Source organism: Notolabrus celidotus, chromosome 16 (genome assembly GCF_009762535.1).
Source record: "Notolabrus celidotus isolate fNotCel1 chromosome 16, fNotCel1.pri, whole genome shotgun sequence".
Lineage (NCBI taxonomy): Eukaryota > Metazoa > Chordata > Actinopteri > Labriformes > Labridae > Notolabrus > Notolabrus celidotus.
The window spans coordinates 25467536-25489451 of NC_048287.1; the positions used below are offsets into that span (position 1 = coordinate 25467536).

The 21916-nt window shown below is 40.7% G+C and overlaps 1 protein-coding gene across 1 annotated transcript in view; it reads right to left on the reverse strand.

Moving 5' to 3' along the window:
- The window catches only part of nedd9 (neural precursor cell expressed, developmentally down-regulated 9), a 40606-nt gene extending 22729 nt beyond the window's left edge, over nt 1-17877 (reverse strand). The window contains exon 1 of the mRNA XM_034704561.1: nt 17656-17877. Within this exon, the coding sequence (XP_034560452.1) occupies nt 17656-17667 (12 nt within the window). The 5' untranslated portion in view covers nt 17668-17877. The remainder of the gene's footprint in view (nt 1-17655) is intronic.
- Between the last annotated feature and the right edge of the window lie 4039 nt (nt 17878-21916).

Below are 21916 nucleotides of genomic sequence, written 5' to 3' on the forward strand. Positions count from 1 at the left end.
ACGCTGGTTAGCTTGGCACAAAAAAAATAGTTAATGGTTATAATCTTCTAACCTGGTACTGGAGCCACTTAAGGCTCACAATATAACACTGGATATTTTGTTTGAGTAGTTCTTAAAAAGAGCACAGATACAACTTTCATTTCTCTACTTCAAATATGAAGCTTCAGCAAGACGCTTGCTAGCTTAGTACAACACAAAGGATTGAAACAGTGGAAAAAAGCTAGCTAGCCAGGGTCTGTCCAACACTGTCAAGGCTTATGATATGATGTGTTTTATTTTATTTGTTTTTACATCTTTAATTCTTTAAATTCAATTGAAACTATTAAAAGCAAGAGTCTAGTTGGCTTAGCTTAGCACATAGGGCCGATAGCAGGGAACAAAGAGCTAGCTAACCAAGCTCTACCCAGGGCCGCTAAGGCTTACAATATAAAGAATATCTTTATAAATGCAAAACAATAACAGTGATACAACTTTAATTTTCTCAACTTTCAACAAGAAAGCTAAAGTCAGAGGCATTTAGCTTCCAAAAGCATTTAAGAAAACCAGAGGCTGTATAAAATATGGACTTTATCTGTGACATCACCCATCTGTTTCTGAAGAGATGTTTTTTAGGCCAATCGTCGGTGGCAGCCATATTGCTGCTGTTGAGCGATTGTGATGTAAAGAGGCGGGCTTTGAGCATCCTAGCCTCCTCCTAGCCTCCTAGGCTGAGGGATAATACAGTGTTCCCGCCTGTCGATCAAGTCAGCTGTGCCTCTCATTTAAAGACTTGTATTCTCAATATCTTCGAAATTGCAACGTTAAAAAAAAATTCAACCCCCCGTACAGTCTGTGCCGATCGAGAAATGAGCTATCCAGACTACACTCGCCTTTTGTACCAGGCTGTAAACATGTTTATTTCTGCTGTAAAGATCGGCTTTTTGAATTGATGTGTATGTGGTTTCCGGTACTTTCAGAGCCAGCCTCAAGCGGACCCTCCATGAACTGCAGTTTTTAGCACTTCTGCATTGGACTAATAGTTTTAGACCAGAGGTTGCAGCTTGATGAAAACAGGGGGACAGCTAGCTAGAATTGCAGTATGCTAATGTATCAAAACTATATTTTTACAACTTACAAAAGCACCATAAAATAACTTCCTCTGTGAGATATTAGAGGTGAAATATGTTAATTATAACCCCCCTCTGGTTCTAGTTGTCATACTTGGCTATCAGACGGCTAGCTTAGCAGGTTATCATCTGATCCCACTCTCTCCACAATAAGTGCATAATGAAATGTCTTTAAAACACTAGATTTAATTATTATGTACAACTCTTCAAAGTCTTTTGAGAGAGACTTGCTAATGAACATCTCTCTGAGCTTCAAATTAGCATGCAGCATTATATTAGCCCCCAGCTCCACACCAGATGTCTTTCAACCAATCTGAACTTGATGGGATTTTCTCAGCTTGCGCCCTGCTCCGGGGCACAGTTATCTAAAGGGCCAGCGAGGGCTGAGGGATAATGGCTCCAAACCACAGATTTTGGAGATAGGAAAAGCCCCAGAGTGTGCCACTTGTACGTCTGAAAGAGGCATTTAAGCCTAATTGCCTCAGTAAATGCATCAATCTTTTCCTTTTTGCCTTTATTCACCCAGGGAGGGAGTTAACTGAGCATGAATACTCCTTTTCAGCCGCTTTATTCTCAGATAATAAACTTCAATCATGTGGGAGCGTCGGTGCACAACAAAAGTCCTGTACTGTAATCTATGTAAGCTCTATTAACACAATAAGGGATTAACTGCCTTGCTCAAGGGCACCTCGTTGTTAGATACTGAGAGAGGAGGGAGCATTAATTTTAGTTGTTTTTCAAGCTTGTCCTTGGTTCATGCAAACAACCACACGTCTTTACTTTTGCAGCACCACTTCCTGGTCAGATGGGTCCTCATAAACAGAGTAAAAAAAGAGTAACACATTTTTGTTTGCGCTCTGTTATTTCCTCTGCTTCAGCAATAAAGTGGATAAAGAACGTCTTAGAATAAAGATGAAACAACAGAGAAACAGCAGGGTAGGAACCACACTCTAAATCTTAACAAGCTGTCACTTTGTAGGAAAGTGAGCTGGATTAAATCCACTCATGCTGAATGAAAACAGCTGAGCAGATGATATAATTTGACTCTTCAGCAGATTTAAAGCTACATGCACATTTGGATCATGTCAAAATACTTAAGTGTGGATTTTAAGAAACTGTGCCATCATTTCTGTATTTTCGATCAGTGTTATCACCGCCTCGCCCTGCAGTAGCTCAGTGTGGGAATGAGGAAGCCCACCATGCCGCAGCTGCTGGTTTGAGGTTGTCTTGAACCCTCACTGGCCTTCCTCTTTCCGACACGTTCAGTTCCCATGTGAAACGTTCTCTGCGAGTCCCATCTTTATCTCTCTCTGCGGGTCTGGTCTCCCTGGCTATTGTCTAACTACGCTGTCTGTCAGGCCCCGGCAGCCAGCAACACCCAACGCACAATTACACCATCACAATCACTCCAGCCAGGGCCATTGGCTAAGCTAGCTGCAACAACTTCGACCATGACCCACAGAGGTGAACGCCGCCCGATGGGAGCCGATCCTGGATGTGTGCTCATTCCAATAATTTGATCAAGGCTGGCAGAGGCATCCATGAGGAAACTCAATGCTGATTACTCTGATTACTACTGCAGCTCCAATTAGAGCCTGGATAAATCTGGTCTGGGAAATTAGGTGTTAGTTAGAGATACTACATCTCATGTAAGAACATTTTCATATTCTTAATCATAAGTCTTTATGGTGAGATTCACCCAAACATAGCTGATGTGGCTAATACCAAGGTCAGACTACACTGTAAAGGGGCGCCAGTAGCCTTAAGGTCTAAGCACGCCCCATATCTAGAGGCTATAGTCCTTGTTGCAGAGGTTGCTGGTTTGATTTCCAGACTCGACCATTTGATGCATGTCTTCCCCCATGTTTCTTGTCTCTCTTCAGCTGTCCTATCGATAAAGGTGAAATCTTAATCCACCATGAGCAGAGCACTTTGCAACATTTAGTGAGTTACAGCCGCAAGGACAAACTTCCTTTAACAGGCAGAAACCTCCAGCAGGACCAGACTCATGTTAGACACACATCTGCCAGTACATTAATTAGATAGATAGATATAAGATCCACAGAAACATAACCTTTGTCAGTATTAGGTAGCAATCCGGTTGGTTAGCACTATGAAGAGGTTATTCTTGGTTCAGGAAAATCCACTTGTAAGATTACTTAAAAACAACAGACATATTTAGTAACAATAATAATTCTAATAATAATTTTATTTGTAGGGCACCTTTCAAAACCGGGTTACAAAGTGCTTTACTTGGGCAGCAAAATAAAACAGGCAGATCATAAAAACACACAAGTCAAGATAAAGAAATAAAACATATTTTAAGAGACATAAAATTCCCCTAAAAGAACTCTAAAGGAATAAAATTCTTTTAAAATACATTTCTTAAGACGGTTAAAATAAAATAAAGTCAAATAAAATTCAGATAAAATCTGGGAAGGCTCTGCGATAAAAGTATGTTTTAAGAAGGGATTTAAAAGAGCTCACTGATTCAGCAGTCCTGATCTCCTCGAGACAAGAGGAAATATTTTTATTAGCAGCCCTGATCATAACATCTATAAAAATTAAAAGGAATCAGATTATGCATCATAACACAAGACTGTCATCTGGCCCTGTAGATGCAGGCGAACATCTCATATGATCTGAAATGTTAAATCATATTAAGTCTGAAATGACTCCTACGTGACACTTGAGCGCAAACCTGTTCACATGAGGGGTTTTAAAGAGGCTGGTGTCACCTGCTCAGCGTCTGATGCTCAGTGCAGAAATTAAATCACCTCACAGACACAGAGCAGCACACACACAGGCTCATCTGTCTCTCCACTCATTGATGAGATCTCTGCAACCAACTCAAGAATTCACCAACCTTGCCATCATAAAACCAGCATGTGTGCACTCCTCTACGCATGAAAAGGGCTCTGAAAACCACATATTCATCTGCATGCTCTGCAGAGGATACACGCAGGTGAGAGGGAAGAGATGCAAGAGATGAGAGTGGCTGTGACCCAGCACCCGTCCTCTAAACCACACTGACACGCTCATTTCTGAGAACACCTCAGAGACACAATCACTAAACATACTCACGCTGTAATGTTGCCTCGGTGAAGACCTCAAGATTTAAGGCATGCATTAACACTGATGTTTTATTTACGGTCCTTTTCAAAAGATTGAAGGTGACCAGAAATTGAAGGTGCAGAATTTAGACACAAATGTTTCTGTTTGTGAGGATGAAACAAAGAACAACATCCTCTGCTGCTTTGAGTCAGGGACCACAGGGACTAAAAAAAAGGGTCTGTTTGACACATTTTCATACAGTTGCTCTCTTTGTGGTTTAGTTCATTGCTGCTAAGCTTGTGGGGAGGAACATACAGAAAAGGAAATCATGATCATTTTCACAGCATCTCACCCTGTAAAGAGCGAGTCACAGCTTTGAAACGTGATGAGAGGTAATGCAAATCAGAGGGGCCCACATACTGTATATAAGCAAGTTGTTAGCTGCGAAGGATAACATGCAGAACATGCAGATCCTTTTGAAGTGATGCTCCTGTAATCGTGTTTTTGTTTGCCCCAGCCGGGCAGCCCCGCTCTAATCTCAGCAGGTGAAACTGAATATTAAACCGAGTGTCTGATCTCTCGGTGTAAACCCAGTTTAGTCATAGCCGAGTGACTCCTGCACTGACCATTGATCCTCCTGTAAACACATGTGTTTGCAGTTTGTCAGTAGACCGACAGGCAGGCGAGGCCCCTTCTGCTGCAGCTACAGATGAGCTTCCAGGAAGTGATCCGCTATGAGCCAGCAAGGCGTTCTGCTGCTTCCTGGAAGCGTTTCTGGTCCTGACCTCAAATCTAAATAAATACCACAGGCTGGCAGAGGTGTACTTTAAAAACAAAATATTACCCTGCAATGAGGTAGAAAGTCTTTAAATGGCTTTTACCTGTATATTTCAAACCTGTATGAACCTACAAGTGCGTCTTTATCAGAAATTGTATTCCACTTTTTACTGAATTTATTTCTTTGTTTACTTAATCAATTTGACTGGATTTATTTTTACCTTTCAATCTTTAACTTACACCAGATAAATGTCAGTACATGCTTTCTAGTGTATGCTTTGATGTAGAGCTGCAACAATATGTGAATTAATCAATTTCAATCATTTTGATGCTAAAATGTCAGAAAATGTGGAATTATTCAACAATCAAGTTACTGACTATTTCAAGGATTGATTTCTTTGGTACTCTAGAAAACTAAAAGTTAATATCTAAAAGAGCATCTTACAATCATTTTCTGAGTTAATGAATTCATTTTCCCATCAATGAGATGTCCAACAATGTAAAGCTACCCAGAGTCCAATGTGATGTTCTAATATCTTTTGTTTTATCAAACCGGCGGCCCGTCTTAATATTAATACCTTTTAATTTTGAATTTTTCTTAAAATTTGATAAAAACCAATTTACATAAACATTTAAGCTAAGGCTGTCAGCATTAACTAAATACTTGCGATGCTATTAAGGTCTGAAATTAACATGCTATAATTTTTGGATTACATGCTATTTTGTCCCTTTTGGCGCACCGTAGCGAAGCTGCCGCATTGTCTTCTTGCTTTCTGCTGCCTCTGTGATAGAAGATAACACCACAACACCTTGAATGGCACATTTAACTTTAAAAAAAAACTCACAGATGGCTCAGATGGCAGGTCAAGAGTAACTTTGTGTGAAATGGAATTCAAATATCACCAAGGTACTTGGAGTTTGAGGTAACACCTAAGAGCTAAGCATACAGGTGCAGCTGGTCAGGCTGGTGTGAGTGGGCAGCTGCATCACAAAAGCCAGCAGAGCACTATTCTGGAGAGTGAGAAACCACCACAGAAACCACAGAAACTACAGTGTTTGCTAAATGGGTGGCAACTGATTGCAGGGCAGTACAAGACACCAGTGAGAATTGCTTAAGATTGTTAATATGGGCTTAAAAACTGTTATGAAATACAGAATAATTGAATTTTTAACATGTGGTTAAAATGCTTTTAATCGCAATTAACTACTAATATAAATCAATTGACTGCAATTCTAAAAATGTATCGTTTATTAGCCCAAATTCAAACAGTTGCGTGGAATCAACAGATAGTTTCAGCTACTGTGACTTTAAATATAAAGCTAACAGACTTCGATGTACTTGCAGAAATAACAGATCAGACCCAGACGATGTTGAAGTGATAAGATAAAAGAAAGTATTCAGTTCCTAAAAACACACTCTAATCTTATATTTCAGGGTCTCTCCAATCCCAAACCGTCCCGTGCATGAGAGACCCTTTCACAGCCTCGTATGTTTTTGTCATTAGAGAGTGAGGAATCTTTCAAAGCTGAGCCGTCCACATTTGCACCTGGGACCCAATCTCCAGCACTGCAGACCCAGCTGTCTGAGCCCCTCTCTGCTCTGACTCATTCACCTCTACGTCAACAACACTTTTTTTTTTTTTTCCCCCACCAGCGTCTCGCCCTAACACAAACAGTATAAACGTCCTCTCATTCATGTGGAGAGCCTGCGCTGACCGGGCCAAAAATAAAAACTTATGTAACTCCACAGCCTGCCTGTTGAAAGGTCCCACCTTTGCTTTCAGTGAGAGCTCCCTGGGCGCTTTGAGCTCTGCTTCTCTGGGATTCACTTCACTTTACTAATAATGAAGGTGGCTTTGGCAAACAAATTCACACATACACATAATAGCAAAAAAACCACCACACACAAATCAGAGTGTCCCCTAAGCAACCCTGATTTTCATAAACAAACAGAACCTGCTCAGACATAACGCAGTACCTTACAGTGTGAAAATTAGGGCCGTACCACTGCAACACGCGTCCCGGGGTGGTTTCGCGGAAAAAGGGGCGAACCAGCACACTCATTTGGCCTCAATTCTCGTGGTTAAATATAGAAAATAATTATAGTAATGACGGTAATGAGGACCTGATGACATTTACAAGCCGTTCCTGGGAGTGCGGCCTGCTGCGGGTGAGAGCCAGTTCAAATAAATGGGCCGTGTGAAGGGCTCATGGGAAGCGATTCAGGGCTCAGAGTGCACGGTAATTTCTTCATTTGGACAGTTTTCAGGGAGGCTGACCCTCTGATTACAGCCTCTTTACGAGCCAGTGGCCGTGTAGTAACATAATTACACAGCAGGCTCGGTGAAACTTCGCCGCCTCTATTTCTGAAAGAGTCCAGTGGAAAAATGTCACAACTCTGGAGCTTTTATTCTAAGCCTATGAACATACAACACGTGACTGCGACTACCACACAATGATTGATTTATTATGCAAGCAGCTGTAGATCAATATTTATGACACAGTTACAGTGGCATGAGAAGGGATGTAACAGGCTGGTAAACAAAGCAATATTTTATTCCAGCCTTGTGGTAAGTGGTTACACTAAATAATTAAGAAGAAAAGCAAACAGTTGGTTAATAAACTGATTAAATATGGCTGAAACATCATCAATAACTATTTTAATGGTTATTGAATGTTGCTCAATTAAGTTCTAGTGAATCAAAAGTTACTTTTCTTGATTTATATATCTTCAGTTGACTGGCTACCTTTTGTTTTGGAACTGTTTTCAGACAAAGTAACACATTTGTGTAAATAATACTGTTATAATGGAATATTATGGGTTTCTTTTCATTGTTTTAACAGTTTATGGACAAAATGAGTCATACAAATATGATGCTATATGATGTGTGATGTTCTGATTATTTTTACATTTAAAGACGCAACACCCTGAGCACCTCAAGGCTGATAGAGAGAAGAAAAAAAAGGCTCTATTCATTCTGCTGGGTGCTGAATAAAAGGCTATTGTGTCCCCAGTGTAAATATGACACCCACCACCTTCCCTCTCTCACTTGTGATTCATGAGGTGCAGCACTGCGAGGAAATCTCCACACCCTGAAAACATCCAAACAGCAACAGCAAGGCTGGGCGACCATATCTTTGGCAGGAAATGATGCGCCATGTTGAGTCTAACCACACTCTGCAAGCTGTGACAAACCACTGATGCTCCAAAACACATCCCCTAGAGCTAAGATATGTTTAGTCAGAAAATACGCATGATTAAACCGGAGTCAAAATAGTGGAGTTCCCCTCGAAAACAAAACCAAAAATATGCAAATTTTAGTCATTTAAGGCTTTATGTCTGCTTATTTTTTATTAACTTTTACATTTTATCATCAAAGTCAAGATTGAAGGCTGAATCACAACACAGTTAATGGAATAGTAAATAAAATATGTGGTTCGAGCTGCTTTTTTAAACAGTAATAACTCACTCGGCAAGTGGTAATTCTGCCATAGCTGCTAAGCTGCTAGCTAACCACTGATCATTCTGAATATCTTGAAAAACAACAGTTAAACAAAATTCTAGGAGCAAAAGTTAACATTAATTTATTTCACATAGATAACAATAGAGTAGAAAAAACTGAGAGCTAAAGAGGTTATAAGTGTTTTAGCTAACAGTGTTTTAGCTAACTTGTCGGCGATGTGGATATGAGAACAGTTCAGAGTTCATTCCTATTTGTTTAAAAAAACAACAACACTGAAGCAGAACGAAAAAAAATATATATATATTGAGAAGCATTCATTTGTTTCACATGAGAGCTAGAAAAGCTTGCTAACATTGTCTTAGCTAGCTTGTTTGCTATGTGGAAAGAACATTGAGTGCTCAGTTAATTAAAATCTATTTGTACAAGTCTGGCAACATAAACTGCAGTTCCTTCGTCTACAAATAAGAATTAGAAAAGTTGATAATGCAACACAACCAACATGCTACAAGAGCTTTCTTTATTTTGGCTAGCACTACCAACACAGCTTCATAGTGGGCTTTGTGGTTGTGTTACAATGTCTTATAAGTGATCAAATAACTCTGACAGCTGCTCATAGTGACAAATCAAGCTGCTTTTTATCTCCACAGACAGTTCTAGCATCTTTTAGCAAACTTTTTAACAAGTTTCTGTATTATTTCTAGCTGAGCACCAACTGTAGAATACATGCTCAGTACCAGACAGGAGATTAGCAACAAGATAGTGAACACAGAGGCGCATTTAGAATCAGGAGACCAAAAGGAGACAAAAACAGAACTGAAAAGAAGTAATGATACAAAAAAACATGTTGACTGGATGTAAATTCGACCACATCCCTCCGGTTTTAGCTTCCTTGCACTGGCTCCCTGTATGCTTTAGAATTGATTTTAAGATTTTACTGATTACTTTTAAAGCCCTGCATGGTCTTGCTCCGAGCTATATAGCAAACCTTTTAATACCCTATGAGCCGACACGTACATTAAGATCCTCGGGCAGAGGTTTACTGTTCATTCCAAACACTAAATGAAAACAAAAGGGGACACAGCGTTTGCAGTGAGGGGTCCGACACTCGGGAACCTTCTGCCCAAGGAGATCAGGTCTGCTGAGTCAGTGAGCTCTTTTAAATCCCTTCTTAAAACATACTTTTATCGCAGAGCCTTCCCGGATTTTATCTGAATTTTATTTGACTCTATTTTATTTTAACCATCTTAAGAAATATATTTTAAAATAATTGTATTCCTTTAGAGTTATTTTAGGGGATTTTTATGTCTTTTAAAATATGTTGTATTTCTTTATCTTGACTTGTGTGTTTTTATGATCTGCCTGTTTTATTTTGCTGCCCATGTAACGCACTTTGTAACCTGGTTTTGAAAGGTGCTCTACAAATAAAATTATTATTATTATTATTAAATAAGTAGTTTTCAAAATAAGTTCATATGGCAATATGTCGTTAGCTTGATTCTGCTGTTATCAGTTGTGGTCAGATATCATTTTAGCTATATTACTGATAAGGGACTCTTTGTTTCTTTCATTCTCATCAATAAGGAGGTCTGCATATAGACACAGGACTAGGTTTTTCATTTTAATCTTGATAGTTTTCAATCTGACAGCTGAGCCAATATCTGTATGATTATGGAATAAAACACGAACAAGACACAGCAAGACACAGGAAGTGATCAGAGTGAGTTCTTAGTAAAAATGACTGTCCTCCTCCCGCGCCTCCTTACTCACTGAACTTATCATGGTTGTATTTTTTTACTGTCACATAAACTACTAGGTAACCAGACATATTGCCCTTCTCTGTTTCCGCCCCACTCCTTACCCTGAAGCACTTCCTGCCCCCTGAAGAACCCAAAGACACCCAGTCTAACACTGACCTCGTCTTATCTTTTCACATATTGGACTCCCTCTCCTCAACGACAAGCACAGCCTGTAATTAAAGGTGAAAACCACACTGGAGATTGTCTGTCTAATGTGTATCAGGTTCTGTGAGCCAAAAGAGCTGCTGGGTAAACATATTGTGCAACATTGCCTCTCATATTCTGCTCATTCATTCTGAAGCAGCAGGAAGACAAACTGTCCTTCAGTTTGAGGACCGCTGAAGTGTTACCGAGCGGAGCTATGAATCTCTGCAAGCTCTGGAGACTTTGTTTGGTGGCTGACATTGACCTTCTGCCTAAAAGAGCAATTTACCACACCCAAGGGGTCACAAAAACATCACCAACACACAAAAACAACAGTGAGGATGGTATTCGAGGGGCCCCAGCCAAGAAGTGTTGGCAGAGAAAAGTGATGGATTATTTCCAAGCCTGGCATTGATGCCAAACGAGGGTACAAGAGTGCACGATGGTAACCCCCAGAGACGGGAGCTAATCCCTCCAGGGGGGAATAGCTGAAATGTGAAATATGTTTCATGGTATCTCTGCAGGGCCACATTGAGTGGTTTTACATATAGGAATAGCCAATGAGATGGAGATTCCCTTCAGTGTCCTCCTGATTTCACGCTATGCAAAGATGTCATTGATACAAAAAGGCTATACGACAGAGCCTGCCATCTTCCCTGCTTTGACACATGAAGGGCATCGGAGATGAAAGAGAAATCTTTTGTTCATTAGAGGAGAAGATCCACCCAGTTTAATACTTAAGTGCTTTGGAAACAACTACTGATGATACTTAGCTTCTCTTTTCTGTTATTTCTGTGGTCAGAGGAGATAAGGCCTGAGTCTTACACTTATTTGAAAAGCGTTTAGTGTTAGTATTTTCTATAGTACTCTGTTATTGAAAACAGAGTAGTTAAAGTAGCAGCAATCTGCTTTAAAAAATGACTTTTTTTTTGGACAAAGAAGGTAATTTATGTCTAAAATGATGTAATAAAAGCTGTAATTCCTTACTTTTGAGAATCTGGGATTCATTAGCACATACAATCATCAAACATTAAACAATTATCTATAAAAACAGCTAATAATTATTAAAACAATCTATCTTAACTAATTTAGCTCAGCCGTTAAATTTGTGCCTTGCATACGGGGCGACAGAAGCAGCAGCAGCCAAGGTCCAAATCCAACCTTCAAGCATTTTCTGCATGTCATCTAAGGATGATCCAAAGTGACTAATTTCTTAGTTTAAACAAAAATTTAATTCTGACTGACTGAAGAGTTCAAAGGTAAGACAACACTCAAAGAACAGTCAAATTGAGCACAATTTAACACTGTCAACACAAGGTAAACATTGTCAAATTGGTTTTCTGAGTGTGGCTACCACTAGCAGAGCTAGCACCACCAGCCTCCTACCTGTTTACATGTTTACGTCATATGCCTGTGCTGGTTACACATTGTTCCAGTTGAGTGGTAATGTACCAGTTTAACCAGATACAACCTGCATACGACTTTATCTTCATTGTCCAGATGAAAACACTGATAAACAATGTGGCACTACAAGATGCCATCTGTCATCTGTGCTTTTTCATATCATGGTAGTAGAGAAGTATTATAATGTCTGGTTATGTCTTCACTGATGGCTTTTAGCTTCAAAACTTCTTACTTTAGATACCCAGCCTATCCATAAGACATATGAAAGAACTCCTGAAACTGAGACATTTGAAAGTAACACTCAACCAATTTTAGAAACAATGGGAGACTTTTGGAAACACTTATGCAATACAGATAATTTGATTCATTTAGTTTTCCTCTCTCTCTTTATGGAGAAAATAATGTAAATCCTCAATGAAGATGTTCATTTTTACACATTCTAATACAGTTGATGGCTGTATGCACCTTTAACGTTGGTTTTTAGTCCACACAAGTAAGAGGAAGAGGAAGGAACTCTAATGCATATGCCACGTTTGTTTCAGGGGTTGGACTTGCAAGTCATTGCGTTGACCGCCTTACTCATGATACCTCTGATTGCACCGCCAGCTTTCAGTCAACATAAGAAACCTCTTGTCTTATTTTTTGCCATTTCTGTTTTTTTGGGTTGGGAGTATTTTCTGCAACCAAGCAACCAAACAACCTCCAGTTTCCATGAATGTTCATAGGATAAGTGTACCTTGTTTTGTCCAGTAGATAAACTCTGAAAGTGGATGGATGGAGAACCTTCTAGTTTAAAAATGCCATTGTAACTTGAAATTGTATGAAAGCAGAAGTAGCTTTTATCACCAACCGTCCGCCAAACAAACAACTGACTCTGGGTTGTATCCACTGGTATGTCAACACTTTTCCTCCCCAGTGCTCCCAGCTGTCGTGCCTCCTCTTATCTGCCACGACGACACTCTCCTCAGGGTCGTTCAAGCTGGCAGAGGCCTGCTACATCTTTAGAGATGACCCTGCAGAATAGTTAGCATTCCTCAGGGGGAAGGAACAGGGTGGCGAGAATTATTTCCGCCAAAGGTCAAACATAGAAATGATTATGCGCATTGTTGGTGATGCTGGATATAGTCACCCCCCTTTCTCCCTGTCTCTCTCCCTCCCTCTCTCTATTTGTCTCTTTGGCTGAAATGAACACACAATAAAGTCTGTCTCCCTGCTGACCGTTTTCAAATGTTAATGGCTGGCTCATGGTGCGAGGGCGCAGCAGGGGGATGGAGGAGGGTGGAGGGGAGGCTATTCATTCTCGCTGGGGGAGAAGCCCTTCAAGCAGACTGAAAATCCTGCACAGGAGCAAAGATGTGGCACAGAGGCAAGTAACTCTGCCCTCAGAAAAATGCTGAAATAACTCAAAATCACAGCATGAAAATACCACCACTTTTTAACAGGCAGTGTGGTGGTTAAATGGTCTATGGGACGGCTTGTGAAAATAGGAAAAAGCTACATGGAAAAGCTATTTTATGGCTTAGGAGTGTGCTTAAAAGTTGCAGAGGCTTCTGGAAAGGTTAAACAAGCAGGGAAAAGGGATTGTTTGCCTGGGTTTCTTTCAGGAGAATACAAATGTCCCCCACTCCACACCCCAGAGAAGAAAAGCTGCACTATCCCGGTGTGCCTTGCCGCCAGACTCATTACCAATCTAAAGGGGCACCTTGAAACAATCATGTGCATCTTCCGAAACAGCCTTCCCACGCACAATCGCCTGGAATGCTCCCATTCTCACGGGGCGCTCCTCGACCTCCATGCTCCCATCCCCCCCCCCAAAAAACCCCTCCACCCAACACATCCAACTCTGTTTGCCCTCTCGTTCCCCCCACAACTTCCTCTTTCTTTCATTTTCCGCAGGCCCCTTTCAGCATCACAGATCCTCGGCCTCCTCCCTCTCAGAACAATGTCTGCCCCGCTCTCCTCCAGCCACTCTTTGCTTTTTGGAACAGCGCCTGGAACCTGAACCCATAAAAAAGAGAAACACCGAGGATAACACATGCACACACACACACACATATTGGCTAGAATTTGGGTTCACCTAATCACTCTTCTTTGTGGTTGTAAAGCTATTTCTGAAACAGTTACGTCAGCTCCAGAGGAATGAGTTAAAAGGTTGTGAAAGTCATCAAGCAGGAATGTGAAACGGAGGACGATTTGAATTTGCTAAGAAAGTTGTGTCAAAACAAAATGAAAGGAAAAGTTTGACTACATTTCAGGAGTAATTGTAGTCCTCCAACTTCAGCTGGAGACTTGTGAAATAATTGATATCATTCGTATACCTGTACAGTAAATATAAAGCTGATATTGGAACAGTTAGCTTAGCATAATCACTGGGAACATGTGAAAACAGCTAGCTAGCTTGGCTCTATTGGAAAAGGTAACAGAATATGCGTACCAGCATCTCAAACTAAGAGTTAACACAAAAAGTTAAGGTTCAGCAATGCGGTTAAACTCTTAATAACAGCACAGTTTTACTCTTTTTTATTCATAGTGTGCTAAGCTACCAGGATGCTAGCTGTACATTTATATTAAACAACAGACCAACCACATTATTCAATTGTAAAATATTGATTAATGTTGTCTTGGATGTGACAGAGGTATAATATTACCTTTGGACAACCCATGCTAGCCATTTAGTACTTCTTCCACTGTTTATGCTAAGCTAAGCTATTTTTGGGCCCCGTGCTGTTGAAATAGAAACAGGAAAAAGAAACAAACCATCAATATTTAACAAATCCAGTTTTGGTTCAACAGCTGTATAAAACTCAAAATAATGACTTTGTTCTAAGTGTTTTGCTAAGCTACATTGATGCTAGCTATAACTTCATAATAACAGATGGTTCAGTCACTCACAAACCAGAAAAATGGTGTTGTTTTTTTAGCAATATCTAAAAAGATATGTCAGCTTTAGACGTGCTGATGGGGGATTTGGTTGTCTTTGAATGCTTCAATGTTAGTCTTTTTCCTGTCTTAGCTAAGCTACATGTGAATAAGCACATTTAAAAAAACAGCTGAACTATTCCTTCAAACTCCCTCTGCTATCCTCTGTTTTCGTCTTTCTCACAGGCCTCGCTAATGCTGTTAGAGATCTGCCTGTGTGCAGGGGATTATAAGTGACCTATGGAAGACAAGCTTTCCCTTCACACCTGAGCCCCCGTCGGAAACCATCTCTGATGCCACAGAGGGGCGAGGGAGAAGGGAGGGGAGGCTGAGCCCTCTCTGATGCCACAGAGGGGCGAGGCAGAAAGGGAGGGGAGGCTGAGTCTGGCCACATTCACCTCAGGATACGTTGACGTCCGGGGGTGCAAATCTCCGGGGCGACCTCATTAAGCTTCTGTTGAAACATTAAGACTCTGGGAGGAGAGAAACGCTTAATATAGCTGTGAATTATTCATAGCGGCTGAGATCAAGAGTGAATGCTGAGCTCTGATAGGGGACAGAGTTCTCTCTGACACTATTTAACAGACTGGCTATAGAAACTTGGTAAATAAAACCGGGATGCAAGACGAGGTCTCTTCGTCTGACACTTTTCTTTGCCACCAACCGGAAATCTTTGTATGGTGTTGCATAATTCAGATTTGTTTATCATAGAGAAAGAGCACTCTGCATGGTTTCTATGCCCTCCCTATCTGTGTGATAGAAGCAAACAAAGACGCAGAGTGTTACGTCAGAAAGACAGGCAAGAGGCAGATAACAGCTTGAAATCACAGTTGTGTTAACCCATTTATAATCTCCTCTGATCAATCTCCTCCACTGTGATGATAGCAGTGATCAATAGGTCATGGTCAAAACTGTTCCACCCCCATGAAATCCTTGTTATGCTCCTGAACACATCACCACCCCGAGGTCTCTCTTTCTCAGCTCTGTCAGCTGTGTACTTAACAGGACAATGAGTCAGTTTAGGGACATGACGCAGAAACACACAACGTGGACGCCCTCCAATCACCACCACACCCTCCTGAAACAGTGACACCAGGCCCAGCAGAAGCAGAGACCCAAACACTGCCTACAGCCCGAACTGTGTCGAGTCCAGCCTGAGCCAAAAGTCTGGAAAAACGGCTACTTCACACTTCTGGAAACAACCAGTGAGGGGTTGAAGCCACAGCCCTCCAAAGCCCTGAGTCATCCAAACACAGTTTTGCATCAGAGAGTACAGTTTCCTTATATGGTGAGGCTGACTTAGAGATCAAACTGTGTTTCTCAAATATTTAAACAGCTCAAAAACAATCACAAAGGAGAAAGAAAAAATGTCAACATCCACAAGAGTCAAACGAAAGCCTCCAGTGCTTCAGCTGAAATAGAAAGTGAGCCTCAATAAGCTGTCAATCAAACGAATAAACCTCAGTGACTAACAATGACACATCAAACACAGCCTCTGATTACGTGCTACGTGCTGACCAGAGCATCGAAGGAATTTTATGACACCTTTCATTGTAGTTGAAAGTGGAAGTCAGGAGTGTAAAATAACATAGCAAGAACATTATAAAGCACTTTCTGATAAAAACATGTGGCAACGTCAGATTTCTTCCTTCTGTTTACACCAGAGTAACTTTCCCTTTAATATGTGGTAGTTGCAGGATTGTTGCATCAGTGTGATGATGTTTTACTCATCTCTCTCGCTTGATGAAAGCTTCCCCCTTGGGTAAAACACATAATTCATAACAGTTGAAGTGAAATAAGTAGCACCCTTTAATGCCATCTTCTTATTTTAAAGCTCCTGTGTGGAGTTTTTATCTTGTTATAAAACAGACTGATGCCTCATATGACCTATAAGCAAATCAGACCAGCAGAGAGAAAACTGATTGTTACTATATGATCATTTTATCTGATCCCTAATTTGGGGTTAATGTCAGATGAGGTTACACCATAGACTGTATAATTAATGGACGTAGTATTCGTGACGTCACCCATCTGTTTTGAAGCCAATCGTTGGTGGGAGCCATATTGGAAATGCTGAACTCATCGTAACTGCTATCGAGCTAGTGTGAGGTAAAGAGGCAGGCTTTTCGTAATCGTAATATCTAATAGAAATGAGCTATCCAGACTACACTAATTTTGTGTACCAGGCTGTAAACATGTTTATTTCTGCTGTAAAGATCGCCTTTGTTGAATTGGTGTGTATGTGGTTTCCAGTGCCAGCTTCAAGCAGTTTTTAACACCCACCCAAAACAACCCTTTGTTGTAAAACTTCCATGCCAAAGAGAGAGGGTTCAGAGATGGGTACATAGAGTACAGAGAGTTTTTGTCTGAAAACAGTCCAAACAAATACATTTGTCCACATGAAGTGCCAAACGCAACAGTAACTTTAATATGTCAAAGTTGTATCTACCAATATTTTCAAATATATTGGCATCTCGGGGATAAGGGAACATTCAAACTGTTGCTTTATTTTTTAACATTTTGAATTCCATACTTCGACCTATCCTGTTTAAATCTACACAGCAGATTTTTTTTTATTGTTTTTTTTTGGGGGGGGGGGGGGGGGGTTGCCCAGGGGCAATGAGCTGGTTGCGTTTAAACCCTAATGACGCCCCTGTGATGGCAGTAAACGTAGCCTGAGGGTAGAAAGAACATTACATGGAAACACAAGCAAGGTAGAAATCAAACACTCATAAGCACATTTCCACACACACTAAATGAAAAGTGGCACTTCCCACTACTGCAGTTTCCCTTTTTTAAAACACTTTTCAAACACACCCGGATGCACTCATTTCAGACACTTAATCAAAAGTTTACAAAGGTCACAATCAAAACATCACTGTTCACTCATCAGTCATCTCACAAACCCAACTTCTTGAAGGCTTTTTAAAATTTCTTTCAGTAGTACAAACATAAGACGAGTATAGAATCAACCTGTGCCGCTTCACTTACTTTGTATTTCATCTCTCTTCTCTATGACTTCCAGTAAAAGTGTGAATAATAAATCCGTATGATCGCACCAAGGAGCTTCACATCTGTGGTGTGACTGCCGTGTGTTTTCAGTGTCCAGCCATCCAAAGCTTCATAGACTGGAGAAACATGCACGCATAGGTACCTCAGTGGATCCGGACCGCTTCTCTCTACTCCTCTACTCTAGACTGCTGCTGCTGCTCACCACATTGACGGACCGACGGCTCATTTGCATACCGCGCTGCTGATTGGTTGGACGAGACATTCTGTTCCCACCCCTCAACCCCCCCTTACCTCCTCGAGCCTTACTCTGTCGGAAAAGTGACGTAATTTTAGCAGAATGAATCACCTTGTATTTGTTGATATCTATCAGATAAAACATTTTAACAATAAGCATATTCGACAGATATTTCAAAGGAACATTTAGAAGACAATTATTGTACTTTGTACTCCACTACATTTCTGTAAATGCTCTAGTTACTCACTTTTGCTCTAATGCACACCAACAACAATAATAAGAAGAAAGGTACTTTATTAATCCCCAGGGGGGAAATTCAATTTTTTCACTCTTGCTATTTTTTGGACATGCTACACACACAGTATATACATACAATCATGAACACACATGCAGTGAACATGCTTAGGGAGAGATGTCAGTGTGAGGATGCTGCCATCAACCAGCACACCCCAAGCAGTTGGGGTTTCAGTGCCTTGCTCAAGGGCACCTCGGCAGTGCCCAGGCAAGTGAACCAGCACCTCTCCAGCCACCAGTCCACTTGCCAAACTTCGACCATACTGGGACTCCAACCGGCGACCCTTCAGTTCCCAAGCCAAGTCCCTATGGGCTGAGCTACTGCCGCCCCCAATAGAATATGCATAATCAAAATAAGTTTAAGAAACATTAAGAATATAAATTATTGAAATAGATAAATAAAAAAGGGTAGGGATAAGAGTTAATAATACAATAAAGGATACAAATATAAATAAAACTGAGTAGATAAATATTTAAAAAAAAAACAATGTTGTCAATGTGATCAGAAAAATTGTAACACTGGATATAATATGTATATTTATTCTGTTATAATAAACTCATTCAGTTAAGCAGCAATTCATTAACTTATATTTAATGCAATTAGTTTCTTTCTGAATGTTTTAAAGATACAGGAATTTGTCTGCAAAGAACTGGCCTGATAGTGTATTTAGTATGTGTTTATGTCTTTATGTATATGGTGAGGGCAATGGAGGCTTGACAATATCTTCATCTACCAAAGGGAGGCCACTTTAGTAACATCCACCAACTAGATGTTGTTTTTATTTATTTATATTAATATCTTGGCTACATGATTGACTGCTACATCTCTTTAAATGGACATTATTGAAAAAAAACCTTTATACTTTGATGTCATAATAACAAAAATGACGTGACCACCTTGTGTCAGCCATCTGTGTGTAAATAATAATTTAATTTAATTGTCTTCTCTTTTTTGTTTGTCTGTTTGTGTTTTGGTTTCTCCTCTACCTTCTTATTTTGATCTTATTTTACTCAATTTTATCTTTGTTTAATCTTGATCTTTTTAGGGAGCCTTTTTAACATCTGGCAAGGTACTACAGATGTCAACTAGCCTTTTGGCTAACTCTGGCATATTTACAGAAGTGTTAATTAATATGCATGGTCCTTTTAAATAAAAAATAAAAAAATAAAAAATAAATGAACTGTGGATTTACTTTGGCTACAGCTAGCATTCTTTCACTCAGTGCAATTCAGGAAGTTCCTCATGATGTAAAATGTGAAAGAGGCGCAATTATGTTTTACCTTCTTCTGTAAAAAAAAAAAAAAAAAAAAAGTCTGTCGGTTCAGAAGATTACTACAACACCAAGTCACCAAGTAGCACTACCCCTTTACCCTGAAATCAAAACAACATCACCCTGAGTAAATATACACTCTAAAGATACTCTCTGTGAGCTCTGGCTGATCTCTTGTCTCTCTAAAGCTGCACTGCTCAACAGACACTAATAAATATGGATTTAACATTTACAGCTTGAGCTTAAATGTTTGAAATGCACTGTATGCACAAAAAATAGTTACTTATGTTGCTTCTTCAATGACACAAATTCAAGGAATACAAAATGAGGGAGTGAAGTCAAAAGAAGGAAAAAATATTCAACAGCTTTCTTACTTAAAGCATGTTCATTTAAAGGCTATTATTGTTCCTGTCACTGCTCCACGAGAGGAATTACTCTCCAGAAACAAAGAAGCATCCAAACTGAACATGAGTCCAAACAATAGGAAAATTTAAGTTTTTTAAAAGTTGTGTTTTGGGGATTTTGGTCTCATGAGACAGGACAGCTGAGGAGAGATGTGAAAGATGGAGAGCAGAAGCAGGAGTAGAGCCAGTGACTGCTGCGACAAGGTTTGCAAGAGACCTGCGTTTAAACTGCTTGGCCAACTGGGGCCCCATACAGGATGTAACTTACAGGATGTAACTTACAGGATGTAACTTAACAGTTTTGACAAAAACCTCTTTGAAATGTGACACATTAACTGAGAATGAGGAACTTCCTTCTACAATCTGAAAATGACAATCAATTTTCTGAGTCTGTCAACAAGAAAATTGTAAAACTCAAAGAAAAACATCCATAAAGCACACATTTCCCTAATTTCAAATTCTGTATATTATTTTTTTCATACCATTTCCTAAAGATGATTACTTTAGGTTGATTTAGGGTTAATATCTATAGCTCACCTTGACTTGTGCGAAGACAGTGCCGATGTTAGCAGAGATGTCGCCTCTGCACTGTTGGCCTCGGATGAAATTGAGGTGACAAGAAACACCCAGGCTGATTTCTGATAAGCTGACACACTGGCAGGAAGGCTCGCCTCTCTACATCGCTCTGCTCACACCTCCTCCGTGCACACAGCTGGCCTCTGCAGAGGAGTTATCGCTTTTAAGATCTGCTCACAGAAAAATAAGTCATTTCTATGAATTTGCATGCATAAACGCCTGACATGCATGTGTCTGTTTGTTATTTAGACTGTTTACGGGGGGCAAAAAGTCTCCTGTAATTAGCCGCCCCTAGTGCGCTTCTGAATGTTTTAATTTGAGTCAGCTCGTTTATCACAATCACAGGGACCCCTCATTGTCCCCCCTGAACAGTCATATCCTCAGATGAATGCCTCCTGTAAGGGCACTCAAAACACTTGTTTGTGTAACATACACCATGCCCAGCTGGAGCCCATTCTCTAGGCCACAAGTGGGCAAAAGGAGGGGGGTATTCTTTGCAGCGTATCGCATGTGATTATATGCATGTGAGCACCTGTTTCCTATGACAAACACGACTCATTTTCCCCATCTGTTTGAAGAAAAAGAGCCTGAAATAAGCCAGAAAGGTTGTTTATCCCTCTTCACAACATTTGGCTGGATTGAATGAGTCCATCAGTCTTCAGTCTCTAGTGGCGTGTCATTTCTGCTGGTTTCAACTAAGCTAAGCCTGATGTGCATTTTTATCAGCTCGTAGTTGGCTGTGTTTTTTTTAACGAAAAATCGTCCTTGCAAGCTTGAGTTTCAGCCCCCAAATCCTCCCTTTGAATCTCAGCGGAGAAGTCAAACAATCACTGGCTTGGGGAAGATTTGTATTGGCATTTCAGCTGGAGCAGAGAGCCCCAGTCACCATGACAACTGCCACCATACCCGCCGTATTTGCGGGCTCACATCGAGTGTATTACATGAGCAGAAAAAGGGGCCTCCAGTCTAGGTGCAGAGAGGTCTTTCAGCGGTATTATTGCACATTTCAGCACGGAAACAGGCCGGTAATAGTGCAGAGTGAAAAATGAGCCAGCTGCCTTTCATCTCCGCCAGGTGTCTGTGATGTTTGGGTTGCATAAGCGCCCCTGCAGATCTGACCCCAGGTTTAACAGAGGGCACAGCAGCCATACATCTTCCATAAGTGGAGATCATAGGGCTCTGTTGCCTGAAGCAGGGACCCTCGTTGCAGGTCTCAATCGATGGACAGAAGCAGGAGGTGTTGGTCTGACAACAGCTCCTCTGTGCAGGCCGGCTGAGCAGCAGAGGCCCCCTCACTGCAGCCTGTGAAACACTGTCCCTCAAACTCTCGCAAACCAGCTCAGGCAGATTTATGAGACCTCCACCACCACCCCCTCCTACATCACCCTCCTCGGTGCCTATACTCAGACAGGCGAGGCCCCCCGCTCATCCTCAGTGTCTCCCTGTTTGTGGCCTTTTGT